The 14193-nt window shown below is 42.5% G+C and overlaps 1 protein-coding gene across 1 annotated transcript in view; it reads left to right on the top strand.

The window, feature by feature from the left end:
• Positions 1-8700, top strand: part of LOC122542919 (complement C1s subcomponent-like) — a 39087-nt gene extending 30387 nt beyond the window's left edge. Inside the window, exons 9-11 of the mRNA XM_043681060.2 lie at positions 903-1022; positions 6498-6575; positions 7651-8700. Coding sequence (XP_043536995.2) covers positions 903-1022; positions 6498-6575; positions 7651-8429 — 977 coding nt within the window. The 3' untranslated portion in view covers positions 8430-8700. The remainder of the gene's footprint in view (positions 1-902; positions 1023-6497; positions 6576-7650) is intronic.
• Positions 8701-14193: the final 5493 nt, after the last annotated feature.

The following is a 14193-nucleotide window of genomic DNA, read 5'->3' as shown; positions in this document are numbered from 1 at the left end:
TGGACGGACATGCAGGCCAGACCAGGTCGGTAAAGAGATTTCTTTCCCTAAAGGCCATGAGTGAACTGGAGAAATTTTAATCATAATTGACTATAATTTAATTGTTATTACTATTATCCAATATTGGGACTAGCTTTCAATTCAAAATTCATTTACTGTGTTTTATTTACACGAGCCCACCATGGTGGGATTTGAATCCACGTCCCAAAAGCCTGGCCTCCAGATTCAATGGCATGACCACTGTGCCTCCGTTTTGACATATAGATACCCCAGCTGTAGCTGCATTGTTGGACTTGTATAAATCAAGAAATAGTGACAGCTTTTAAGGAAAGTACCATCAGCATAGGTTAGCCTTCACACTGCTTGGCATGAACAAATTGGCAAAGGTAGATTTGATGATATGTTGTGGAACAATCCAGGAAACAGGCTGTTAGTAATAATGAATTAGCAGCATTAATTCATGATCTTCTAATGAAGGACCTTCTGAAAAAAAGAGTGATCATGATGAGCTAGAATTTCATGTTACATTTGAGGTTGTGAAACCTGGTGTCTTACAGTCATAGAGATGTACAGCATGGAAACAGACACTTCGGTCCAACCCGTCCATGCCGACCAGACATCCCAACCCAATCTAGTCTCACCTGCCAGCAACTGGCCCATATCCCTCCAAACCCTTCCTATTCTATACCCGTCCAAATGCCTCTTAAAACAAGTCTCTTAAACTTAAGTAAAGACAGTTAGAAAGGTGCAAACACAGAGTTGATTAAAATAGACTGGAAAAATGGTGGAACGATAAATTGAACAAACAAATAAATATGTAAATATTATTGTTGAAATTAAGAACCTTGACAGATGTCTCATGATTGATTGTAGCTTATTGCTCGACTGTTTCCCATTCACAGCTGTGAACTGCGGACCTCCCAGTAAACTGACAAATGGACGTGAGAACTTCACATCCACAGTTTACAGACACTGGAATACGTACAGCTGTGAAGAACCATACTATAAACTTGAAGGAAACGGTGAGACCCATTGTGTTCATGGCAGCCAACAAGCATCCACACAGTCTAAATCATATTTTCAGACTTGGAACTTACTCCATTCCTTGTAGTTTATGAAACATCAATGCTTGTGCACAAAACACAGAAAGCTAGCATACAGGTGCAGCAGGTAATCAGGAAGATTCATGAATGTTGGTCCTTATTTCACAGGGTTGAGAGTTTAAGAGTAGGGATGTCTTACTCCAAGGTGTACAAGGCGTTTGTGAAATCACAGCTGGAGTACAGAGAGCAGTTTTTGTTCCTTTATTTGAGGGAAGATATCACTTCATTGGAGGCAGTTCAGAGAAGTTTCAGGAAGGTGATCCCTGGTGAGCAAAGGTTAAACAACTTGGGGCTCTACTCATTGGAATTTAGAAGGAGGAGAGGTGATCTCATTGAAACATGTCTGATTCTTAAGGGGCTTGACAGAGTAAATGTTGAGAGGATGAGAAGACTCACAGGAGAGACTAGGACCAGAGGGCATGGTCTCAGATTTAAGGAGTATCAATTTAAGGTTGAGATGAGAAGGAATTTTTTTTCTCTCACAGAGTGTTGTGTCTTTGAACTCCTTGCCACACAGAGCAGTGGGGAACAGAGTCCTTGTGTATATTTAAGGCTGAGAAAGATAAATTCTTGATCAGCAGGGGAAACAAGGGTTACAGGGAATGAACAGGAAAATGGATGTGAGGTGTATCTAATTAGCAAAGATCTCATTGAATGGCTAAGCAGGATCTCGGGGCCAAATGGCCTACTCCTGTTCCTATTTTTCATGGTCTTATGTGTAGCAGTTAATATTGATGTCAGGATTTCTGGAATGACCCCTTTTACAAGCAACAAGCTCCAGATCCCCAGTAAAGTTAGAGTAAGAGGCCCATTTAAGACCGAGATGAGGAGGAATTTTTTCCTCTCTGAGGGTAATGAATCTACACAACTCTTTACTGCAAAAGGCTGTTGAGGTCGAGTCATTAAGGTACATTCAAGTCGAAGATAGAATCAAATACATTTCACAACTCAGAACTGGGCATCCCTTATGGATAGTGGGCCATTAGTATCTGTAGAATTGTATCCAACTACAATTGGTAATTTCACAGCGAAGCATATCTCCTTCTCTACCATTACCGTAGGGTCAGGCGAATGATCCAGCTGCATTGAAGAATGCAAGAGGCTATGCCAGGAGTAGCGTGAGGCAGACCTGAAAGTGAGCTGAAATGATGTGAAGCTACAGCCAGGCCTATTTTCAAGCTATACAGTGATAGCCGGGGTTAAACAATCCCACGTTCAACAGACGGATCAAAGCTCTGCAGTCCTTCCGCCTCCAATCGTGCATGGTGGTGGGCAATTAAACAACTCACTGGAAGGGAAAGAGGTTCTTCCAATATTGTCACATTCAATAATGGGGGAGCCCAGCACATGAGTGCAAAAGGCAAGACTGAAGCATTGAAGCAACATTCAGCCAGAAGTGTCAAGTAGATGATCCATATTGGCTCCCTCCTGAGGTGCCTGTCATCACAGGTGCCAATCTTCAGACAAATTGCTTCATCTCACATGATATCAAGAAATGGCTGAAGGCACTGGATTCTGCAAAGGTCACGAGCATTGACAACATTCCACAAATAATACTGAATATTTGTGCTCCAGATCTAGCCACACCTCAAGGTGTGCTGTCTTCGTAGACTACAACACCAAATAATGTGGAAAGTTGCCTCTGTCTGTCCTGCCCCCAAAGGTGAGAACAAATTGAATCCATTATCTAAAGGTTCCAGTCAAAGTGTGTTACAATACATTCCACTTGTCCAGAGGAGTGCAGGTCTGGAAGCTTAACATCATCCCAGAGAAAACATGCATCTCATCCATCAATTTAAACATCAACTTCCTCCACCACTACTGCACATAGTAGCAGTGTGTACAGTCTACAAGATTAACCACAACAGCTCATAATCATCTTTCAACAGCACCTTCCAAACCCATAACCACCAGGAAGGACAAGGACAGCAACTGCATGGAAACATCACCACCTGCAAGTTCCCCTCCAGGACACTCATCATCCTGACTTGGAAATCCATCACTTGTCCTTCACTGTCACTGGATCCAAATCCTAGAACTCCCTCACTAAAAGCCCGACGTCAGTCAGCAACAGTCACAGAGCTAGCATTGCTGTGAAGTGGATGGGGACGTGGGACTGGGACATCATAACTATTACAGAAACATGACTGAGGGAGGGACAGGACTGGAAGCTCAAAGTTCAGGGGTATCGATGATATAGAAAAGATAGAAGGGGAGGCAAGAGAGGAGGGGGAGTGGCATTTTTGATTAAGGAAAATGTCACGGCAATATTTAGAGATGATGTTCCCTGGAGGGTCTTCCAGTGAAGATATACAGAGGGAGCTGAGAAAAAAAAAGTGTGATCACTTTGCTGGGATTGTACTATAGGATCCCCAATGGTCAGCAAGAAATTGAGAAGCAATTTTCTAGGGAGATCACAGATAGCTGTAAGAATAATAGAGTTGTAATACCTGTGGGCTCACCCATCTCTGGACTCATAGCAGATGCAGTGGTGCAAAGATTGGAACAAACAGCCCTACCACAAATCCAATCCAAACTCTGGATCAGGTATGTAGATGACACATTTGTCATCATTAAGAGAACAGCAATCGAGAACACACACCAGATTGTGGACACCATAGTCACAGGGATCAGATTTATGAGAGAAGAGGAAACCAACAATCAACTCCCATTCCTGGATATGATGGTCCAAAGAACACAGAATGGTGAATGCACCACAAAAGTGTGTAGGAAAGCTGCACACACCGACCAGGTGCTGAACTACAACAGCAACCAGCCAAACACACACAAGAGAAGCTGCATTAGCATCCTGTTCAAATGGGTGGCAACACACTGCAGCACTCCTGACCTACAAAGAGAAGATGAAGAACACTTCTATGGATGATTTTCCACGAACGGATCTCCCCGCAACTTCATCGGCAGATGCCTAACAAACAACATGACAAGGACATACCATGGCCTAACTCACTAATCACACTACATGAAAAATGTCTTGGAACTGACAGCCAGCCTTCTCCGACCATCAGATTCATGACAGCACATAAACTAACAGCCCACGCTCAGACAACTCATCAGGACAAAGGACCCTCTACCCATCATGTGCAAGACAAATGTAATTTACAAGATTCCATACAAAGACCACACAAAACATATAGGACAAACAGGCAGACAACTAACAATCCGCATCCATAAACATCAACTAGCCATTAAACGCCATGACTAGCTGTCCCTATTAGCCACACGCACACAGATGACATGGACCACAAATTCGACTGGGACAACACAACGATCACAGGACAAGCTAAACATAGGACAGCCAGAGAATTTCTAGAAGCATGACACTCATCCACGGACTCCATGAACCAATATACCGGCCACTACAATGAACAACTGGAACTGGCAAACAGAAGCAGCAGGAACAAAACCAAATAAATTCCAGAAGATGCAGTACAGCAGCACTTCACAGGAGGCTCCAAAGCACTGAAGGTGTCACCTAGACAGGGGACAAAACATCTGTAAATCAACTTACCAGCTTGACAAACATACCCATAACCATAACAACCAGCATCCAAGCTACAAATCTTTCCAGTAACCTTGAAGAGTTGCAATAGTTGAGGATTCTAATTTTCCAAACATAGACTGAGACTGCCATAGTGTTGAGGGCTTGAATGTGTTGGAATTTGTTAAGTGTGTTCAAGAAACCTTTCTCAACCAATATGTAAATGGACCTGCTGGAGAATAGTCAACTTTTTTGGAAAATAAAGTAGGGCAAGTGACTGAGGTGTGAGTGGAGGATCACTTTGAAGCTGCTGGTTACCCCCATTTCAGAACTGGAGCTGTGGGTGGGCTCACTGTTGGGCTCTCGCAATGCTGAGATTATCTTTCCAGAGCGTTCAGTGAGGTACTCAAATCACATCAGGTAAAGACTGCAGAAGGGGGATAAGTGACAACCAGGCAGAGTAAAAGAAGGCAGCTAGTGCAGGATACCCTGCGGCCAACTCCCTCTCCAAGATTTATACCATTTTGTATACTGTTGGGGGTGGGAGCACAGTCATCTCAGGGGATACCCAGTCAGAGCCAGTTCCATGGAACCACAGGTAGCATTGCTGTGTAAGACAGGAGGAAGAAGAATGGCGGGGTTGTATTGATAAGTATTTTGTGATAGTGATAGATGATTAGTAAGGGGAAAAACAGGCATTTCTGAGGCAGTTAAAGAGATTCAAAGTTGGTGTGTGGTGCTGAGGTCAAAGATATCATGGAGAGGCTGCAGGCACTCTGAAGGGGGAGGGTGAGCAACCAATGGTCATCATATATATTGGTACCAATGACATTAGTAAGAAAAAGGAGTGAGGTCGAACAAGCTGACTACAGAAAATTGATTGATCAGATGAATAAATGGACTGAATAAATGTTGTAGTGGGGAAGGATTCAGATTTTTGGGACATTGCGACAGGATCTCTGAAAGGTGGAACCAATACAAATGGGACCAGCTACATCGGAACACAAATGGGACCAAATTGTTTGAAGGGACTGTTTGCTCATGCTGTTGTTAGAGTTTAGACTAGAATGGAAGGGTTGGAAACCTGAATAGAGGAGAATAAAACATAATACACTGGGGATAGTATTAGATCCAAAGATGGGGCAAATAAAATTGTCAGAAAAAGCAGCAATTGTCAGAAAGAGCTGGCAAGAATCAGTTTATGCTAAGGACCACAGTGCACTACATGCAGGATCACAGAGCCAAAAACATCTACAGCATGGAAAATGGCCCTTCAACCCGTTGTGTCCACACCAGTCAAAAACCAGTCTTTACCTGATGTGATTTGAGGGTTGGCTATGCTAAATTGTCCATTGTGTCCAGGGATGTGCAGGCTAGCTGAATTAGCCATGGGAAATGCGGGGTTACAGAGATAGTGTGGGTCTTGATGGGATGCTCTTCAGATAGTCAGTGTGAACTCAACGGGCTAAATGGCTGGCTTCCACACTGCAGGGATTCTATGATTCTACTCTAATCCCATTTTCCAGCAATTGGCCCATAGCGTTGCATGTGTGCAAATGTACATCTAAATACTTCTTAAATGTTATGAAAGTTTCTACCTCTGCCACCCTTAAAGGCAGTGAGTGCTTATGAGGCCAATTTAAGAAAATTGGAGAGTCCCCACAAACTGCAGCAACAGAACTCACAGTCAAAACTACAGCACTGCCTCCTCAGCAACTTGCTGTAGGATAAGTAGAAGATAGTTACAGAATATGAATGGTGTGCATTAAAATCAAGAACATCCACAATGACCAGGGGCAATGACCCCATGAGCCCATTTGGGAAAAAGGATGTAATTTTATGTAGCCTTCTCTCTAATAGATAGCCCTCTCCCTTTACATTCTTCTCTCCACCAGCTGTCTTCGAATGCTCGGCTGATGCTGAATGGGTGGACGTTACGAGTCACCAGACGACCATGCCCAAGTGTAAACCAGGTAAATATTTAACAAAATACATTAAAAGAAAGACAACATGAAATCATTAATTAATACCACCTACAAGGAGATCAGTCAGCCTGTCGTGCCTCTACTGGCTTGTATGCAGAAATTTTAAATTAAAAGCACTCCCCTCTGCCCTTTCCCCATTGCCCAACAAAGTATTTCCTCCTGCTACAGCTTCTTTTGCCAACATCATATATCTACTCGTCTATTTACCAAGCCTCCTGCTACAGAGACATTACTTTCTTGATTTTCAAAATCCAACAATCTTGAACACTAGAATTAAATCTCCTCTTTACCTTCTCAGCTCTAGGGAGAACAATTCCGGCTTATCCAATCGCTCAGCAGTAACTATAAGTTTATTGTCCTTGACACCAATCTGCCCAGGTGAAAGTGAGGACTACAGATGCTGGAGATTAGAGTCAAGAGTGTGGTGCTGGAAAAGCACAGCAGGTCAGGCAGCATCTGAGGAGCAGGAAAATTGATGTTTCAGCAAAAGCCCTTCATCAAGAAGGGCTTTTGCACAAAACATCGATTTTCCTGCTCCTCAGATGCAGCCTGACCTGCTATGCATTTCCAGCACCACACTCGACACCAATCTGCTCAATCTGTTTCCATATCATCTCGGAGAGTTTCATACCCTTTTGATCATAGCTCCCAGGATGAGACATCATTCTCCAGCTAGGATCTTAGCAATAACTTCAGAACAGGTTATCAAGTCTTTCAGGGCTCCTTGCTTCTCAGAGAGTTCAGGAGAGATTTTGCCTGGTCATCAGATCCCATTAAATGGGGATGGCTTTTTAAAATGGGCAAAACTGTAGACGTTGTTTCAAATCTCTTGCAACTGCAGTTTCTTTGTTTTGTTTTACAGTAGATATTCTTTGGTTCCATTTTAATTCAACACATAGAGGGGATTGTAGTGCGGCTCTTAATTTGACACCATCTGACTGTGTGCTGTCCCCAAATCAAACATCTGTCAGGGCTTTGGTTTTGGGTAATTAATATTTGCAAGTCTTGCATTTGAGAGGATTATGAGAAGATATCAACTGCTCTGATTTTTATCCCTTGACAGTCTGTGGGATGAGCCGACTCTCCTCTAAACCTGGGCGCATCTTCGGTGGCAGACCAGCTGAGTTGGGCGATTTTCCCTGGCAGCTGCGTTTGATCATTGGTGGATCTGCATATGGGGGTGGAGCCCTGATATCCGATGGTTGGGTGCTGACGGCTGCTCATCTCTTTGACAATTCGCATCAGGTGAATATCCATGGTGGGATTGTTGACATGAGACATAGGTCACGAGAAAACCAACTCCCTGTGGAAGAGGTCATTGTGCACCCAGACTATAGGAAACAAGTCAAAGAAGGACAGCCCAACTTTGATCATGACATTGCTCTGATTAAACTCAAGCAGAAGGTCAAACTTGGAGAAAACTTGTCCTCTGTGTGCCTGCCTAACCCAAAAAAGGCTTCATCACTGCAGCATGGCAAACTGGGCTACATTTCAGGGTGGGGAAGGACGGAAAGACATCAGAAGGCTGTCTTCCTGCAGTATGCTGAGATACCTATCGCCAGCATGGACCACTGCACGGATTCAAACTATGAAGAACCAAAGCCAGTTTTCACCTCTAACATGATCTGTGCTGGAAAAAGTGGTGTGGACTCCTGCCAGGGTGACAGTGGGGGACCCTTTGTGTTCAAGGAGGCCCAGGACCAGAATCGTTATGTGACCAGGGGCATTGTGTCTTTTGGACCCAAGAATTGTGGCGTTAATGGGGTGTACACTGATGTGGAGAAGTATCTGGACTGGATTGACACAACCATAAAGAAATACGAAAGCAACGAGGAGAACTGAATTAATCCATTGTGTTGTCAATCACAATAAAGTGTAATGGTGAATTTGTGTATTTCCCTCTTTCTTGCCATTTCCCTTTCTGTCTCTTTGTGTTCCTCTTTTTCTCCTTCTGAGAAACAAGATGTTTTGTGGAGGTCATACCCTTCTTCCTATTTCTCAGTCTCTTTCTCACACTATCTCTGTCTTCAAATCTCTCTCTCTTTCACTTTCCATATGTGAAGTTAATTGAAATGAAATAGTTCTGCTTCCCATTTAAAATGATGACACCCCATTTTTGTGTGTGCATGTTTTATTTGTTTAAGGTTTAAGAGACAGAGAGTAAATGAGATAGGGAGAAAGAGGGGTAGAGGGACATAAAGAATAAGACAGAGAAATGAGTAGAGATATAAAGAGAGGGATAGAGATATATAGAGAGGAGGATATAGTGGAACAAATGGATACACAAATTCACACAAAGATATACAAACACATCTAGCTAGAGACATATTTGGAAGGCAAAACAGAGAATGAGAGATACACAGTTATATACAAACAGAAAGAGAAAGATGCACATGCAGGCAAGTGGAGAGAAATAGAAATTTAGGGAGAAAAATATGGGCTTTCGAAATGGAAAAGACTGTCTCAGCAATGTCCTGAATTTGAGGTCAGAAACTTTTCTCAGAATCAAAGGTAAAACGGCCAGCTCAATCTCGGACTGTTACCAGGGATAGATTCAGTACCCAGGGAATAGAGAAGTGAGTACAAACAATAAATTCAATCTTATTAACATCTAAGTGGATGAAATTTCTGCTCATCCAGAACTGAATGTTTGATAACTAGTCTTAAAATTAACAAAATTGGAGCAGTCAAGAGAGATGTTGGTGAGGTTACCTGCATACATGAGGAAACTAACACTGTGCCTCAGGTGACATTGGTTCCAGTTGGGGCAGAAAGATTTTTAGGTTGTAAGTAACTATGAGTAATAGTTTAGAATGGAGCCAAGTGACTGTAGTCCCACACAACTGGATAACAGAGGAGAGGTACTGGAGGAGGATAGTGTAATTGACTGGAGCAAAAGCTGCAGATGAATTGAGAAACACAGGAGGGAAAGTTTACCACCCCATAGGATATTTACCATAGGATGTCAGTTATGAATTTGATAAGAATTATTTCTATGTCATGCCAAATCAGATTGGATTTAATTCAATAACAGAGCTCCAAGAAAGACAGTAATGGATTTGGAAGGTATAATATGCTGAAGAACATTGGAGAAGAATGCGAGATTGGATGTGCATGAACAGAGAGCTCAAGGATTGATTTTTTGAAGAAAAGAAACGATGATGGTAGATTTAAAGGAGAGACTGGCAACACTGGAAGAGAGAAATCCATTTATTACAACAGCTAAAATTGGCGACCCAGAAGGAAAAAATGGGTGATCAGCAATTTAGTGGGAAGAGGAGCAAGAGAATAAGAATAGTTCATTTGAACAAACAGAGCATGAGAGGACATAACCAAGATGTGAGTTTGGAAATGGGACAAGGAAGAAAAATAAAATACTAGGCCGTCAAGGCTAGTGCAGGATGGGTGTAGTGCAGAAATTACATCAATTGTTGCACTCTCCATGGCAATGCTTCTACACCCAGAGTCCTATTCCCAAACAATCAACGTAGAGTATAAATTCTGGTTTCCATTTTATTTTTATTTCTTGCAAATTGTCCTGATGGGTGCAAGGTGAAAACTTTCAACTAAACATATTTTTTCAGAAATATCCATGTTCTGTACTACCAATGAGTTGAAAATGAATTATATATTTGTTTCCAGTTACAGATATACAAAGTATTATTGAGGTGCAGAAGGGAATTGTGAATGGAGAAAGGCATGAACATTTGAGCACAAATGCCTTTATCTGTGACTGAAACACAGAGAGTAGTGTGAGATGACAAGGAGAACCAACACGGATTGGGAGGTTTACATGGAGTGAGAGATTCAGGGAAGTTTAGAGAATAGGGGCCTTTATAATAAAAGGTATCTGGAGAACGAAGAGTGAGAAAAATAGTGGAGGAGAGTGGAACAAGGCAAGATGCTGAAAGGAGCATAAAGTGCAAGAGGATTAGACAGTTAGGCCAAGGTGTGATCATAGAATCATATAGTACAGAAGAGGTCTTTCAGTCTATTAAGACTCACCAACAAAAACTACTCTAAATTTACATGAGTCCCATTTTCCTGCAGCTTGTCCATAACCTTAAGTATTCTGATAATTTAAGTGGTTATCCAAATATTCTTTAAAGATTGTGAGGTTTTCTTCCTCAACTATCCTCCGAGATAGTACATGCCACATTTCCACACCAGATGATAAATCTTTTCTTCAAATCCTCTCTAAACTTCTTGTCCTTTACCTTAAAGCTATGTCTCCTTGTTACTGCCCCTTCAACCAAGGGGATCAGTTGCTTACTATCCACCCTGTCCATGTCGCTCATAGTTTGATTCAACTGAGTCAGGTTCTCTCTCAGCCTTCTCTGCTCCAAATAAAACAACCCATTTTAACCAATTGAACTGCTCCATTCCAGGCCACAACCTGGTGAACCTCTTCTGCAGCCCCAAGTGCAATTACTTCCTTCCTATTGTGAACAGAACTGCATACAGCATTCCAGCTGTGGCCTAGGGGGAAGTCTTATACAACTCCAACATAACCTCCTTCCTCTGATAATCTATGCCCTGACTGATAAACGCAAGTTTCCCATATAGAATCCTGGAGAGGTAGAGCACGGAAACAGACCCTTTGGTCCAACGCATCCATGTCGACCAGATATCCCAACCCCAATCTTGTCCCATTTGCCAGCACTTGGCCCACATCCTTCTAAACCCTTCCTATTCATATACCCATCTGGATGCCTTTTAAATGCTACAATTGTATCAGCCTCCATCAGTTCCTCTTGCAGATCATTTCATACATGAACCATCCTCTGCGTGAAACAGTTGAGCCTTAGGTCCCTTTTATATCTTTCCCCTCTCACCCTAAATGTGTGTCCTCTAGTTCTGGACTCCCCCATTCCAGGGAAAAGACTTGGTCTATTCATCCTATCCATGATCCTCATGATTTTATAAACCTCTATAAGGTCACCCCTCGGCCTCTGATGCTCCAGGGAAAACAGTCTCAGCCTATTCATCCTCTCCCGATAGCTCAAATCCTCCAACCCTGGCAACATCCTTGTAAATGTTTTCTGAACGCTTTCAAGTTTCACAACATCCTTCCAATAAGGAGACCAGAACTGCATGCAATATTCCAAAAGTGGCCTAACCAACATCCTGTACAGCTACAACATAACCTCTCAATACCTATACTCAATGCTCTGACCAATAAAAGGAAAGCATACCAAACGCCTTCTTCACTGTCCTATCTACCTGTGACTCTACTTTCAAGGAACTATAAACCTGCACTCCAAGGTCTTTTTGTTCAGCAATATTCCCTCGGACCTTACCATTAAGTGTTTAAGCCCTGCTAAGATTTGCTTTTCCACAATGCAGCACCTCACATTTTTCTAAATTAAACCCCATCTGCCACTTCTCAGCCTATTGGCCCATCTGGTCAAGTTCCCATTGTACTTTGAGGTAATCTTCTTTGCCATCCACTACACCTCCAATTTTGGTGTCATCTGCAAACTTACTAACTATATCTCCCATGTTCACATTCAAATCATTTATATAAATGTGGGCACCGATCCTTGTGGCACTCCACTGGTCACAGGTGTCCAGTCCAAAAGGCAACCTCCCACAACCACCCTCTGTCTTCTTAATTACCCTATTAACACGACCTGTTGCCTTCAGGGATCTGTAAACAAGCATCCCCTGATCATTCTGTTGCTCTGAGCTTTCTAGTATCCTACCATTCATGTAGTTCTCCATTAGCTTGTTATTTCTTAATAACTGTATCACTTAGCAGGGTTAAACTCAATATGATGATTTTTTTTATTATTTTATTGTCATGTATATTTTATAGTGAGGAATATAGTAAAATATTTTCACTGTCGCCACAATCTGACACCATTTTAAAATTGTTTAAGAATTATGAAGAGATAAAAATAAAAGCTGTAGCTTAAAGTGCATCTATCCTCAGCCTGCTCATTGTCAACAAAGCCTGCACCCCAATCATTCCCCCACCACCTCACTGCTATCTACACCGGACCAAACTGATGTTGAGGTTGCCACTCTCCAGGAACTATCTTTCATTGCTGGGCCAATTCTCCTCCTGCCTTACTGCAACATGCACGGACTCACAAACATTGGACTCTCGTCTCTTGCTACTGGGCCCATCTCATCAATGTAAACATGATGGCTTTTCTGCAACTGCTTTACCGTAATCAGCACCAGACCCAACCAATAAAATGTTGCCAATCCTCCGGCGCCATCTCTCACCACTGGGCCTACCTCACTGATATCGTCTCCACCAATAAAAACCGCCACTGATTCCAATGCCAGTTCCTGCGCTTGCCCCAGAAAAGTAAGCGCCTCACTCGAGTCCACATTGGACTCACATGGGGATCACTTGCCACCTCCAAGAGATGAGTGAAAGATTAAAAAAAAACACACAAGAAAAGAGAAAAGAAACAAAAAGAAAAGCAGATAGACCGAATGAGCCTTGGGCTCAAGAGCCTTATTCCACCATCAGTTCAAGAGTCTTCAAGCTCAAGGGCTCAGGAGCCTGAACACAGCGCTGCTTACTCTGCTGCCATGTTGACCAGAAGTTTGCCATTGATCTGCCCATGAGACCAATCCATTTATGTCTCCCTGTAATCTAAGACCTTTCTCCTTACTGCCACCAACCTGAGCAATCTTCATGTCATCTACAAACTTACTTACCATCCCACCCCTATTTTCTTCAATATCTATATCACAAACAATAAGAGATCTAGTACTAATCGCTGTGGCATGCCACGGGACAGGAGCACCCAGAGACACAAATAGCTTCTTCCCACAACCTTCTGCCTTCCTGATACCAAGGTCATAGATGTTTCAGAGTGGGCACGTGATATTTTTAAAGGAGATGGTAGGCAGCCAGAGATCATTATCCATATTGGTACTAACAACATCGACAGAAACAGAGATGATGTCCTGCAAATGGAATTTAGGGAGTTGGGTAAGAAGCTGAAAAGCAAATCTCCAGAGTTGTAATCTCAGGATTACTCCCTGTGCCATGTGCGAGTGAGGTCAAAAATAGGAAGATAACATAATTGAATGCAGGGGCTAAAGAGCTGGTGTAGGATGGGTGGCTTCAGATATCTAGATGATTGGGATTACTTCCAGGACAAGCGGGATCTGTATAACAAAAATAGAAATTGCTGGAAAAGCTCAGCACTTCTGGCAACTTATTTGAAGAGAAATCATAGTTAATGTTTTGAATCCAATGACCTTTCCTCAGAACTGATGGTAGCTTGGAAAATGTTGGATTTTATGCAGGAGATAGGGTGGGTAGAGGGATAAGGAGTAAACAATAGATGGGGATAGTGCCCAAAGAGAGAGAAAAACAGTTGGACAGACAAAGGAGTGGATAACAATCCTGGCTAGGAGGATGAATTGCTGTTAGTGGAGACTGTTTGTGGCTAACAATGGATTGTGTGTAATAGCAGAATAAGTGATAACAAGGCCTGGTGTGTGGGGTTGGGGTAAGGATATAGGAGAGTTCAAGCTCTGAAGTTATTAAACTCAATATTGAATTCAGAATGCTGCAGGGTCCCCAACTGGAAAATGAGGTGTTTTTCCTGCAGCTTATGCTGAGCTTTGTTGGAGC

This window comes from Chiloscyllium plagiosum, unplaced genomic scaffold (genome assembly GCF_037043375.1).
Source record: "Chiloscyllium plagiosum isolate Xiang-an unplaced genomic scaffold, Cpla_swu_hap1 HiC_scaffold_47, whole genome shotgun sequence".
NCBI classification, from domain to species: Eukaryota; Metazoa; Chordata; class Chondrichthyes; order Orectolobiformes; family Hemiscylliidae; genus Chiloscyllium; species Chiloscyllium plagiosum.
Note: the sequence above shows the minus strand (reverse complement) of the source record. Positions and strands in the feature narration are given on the sequence as shown.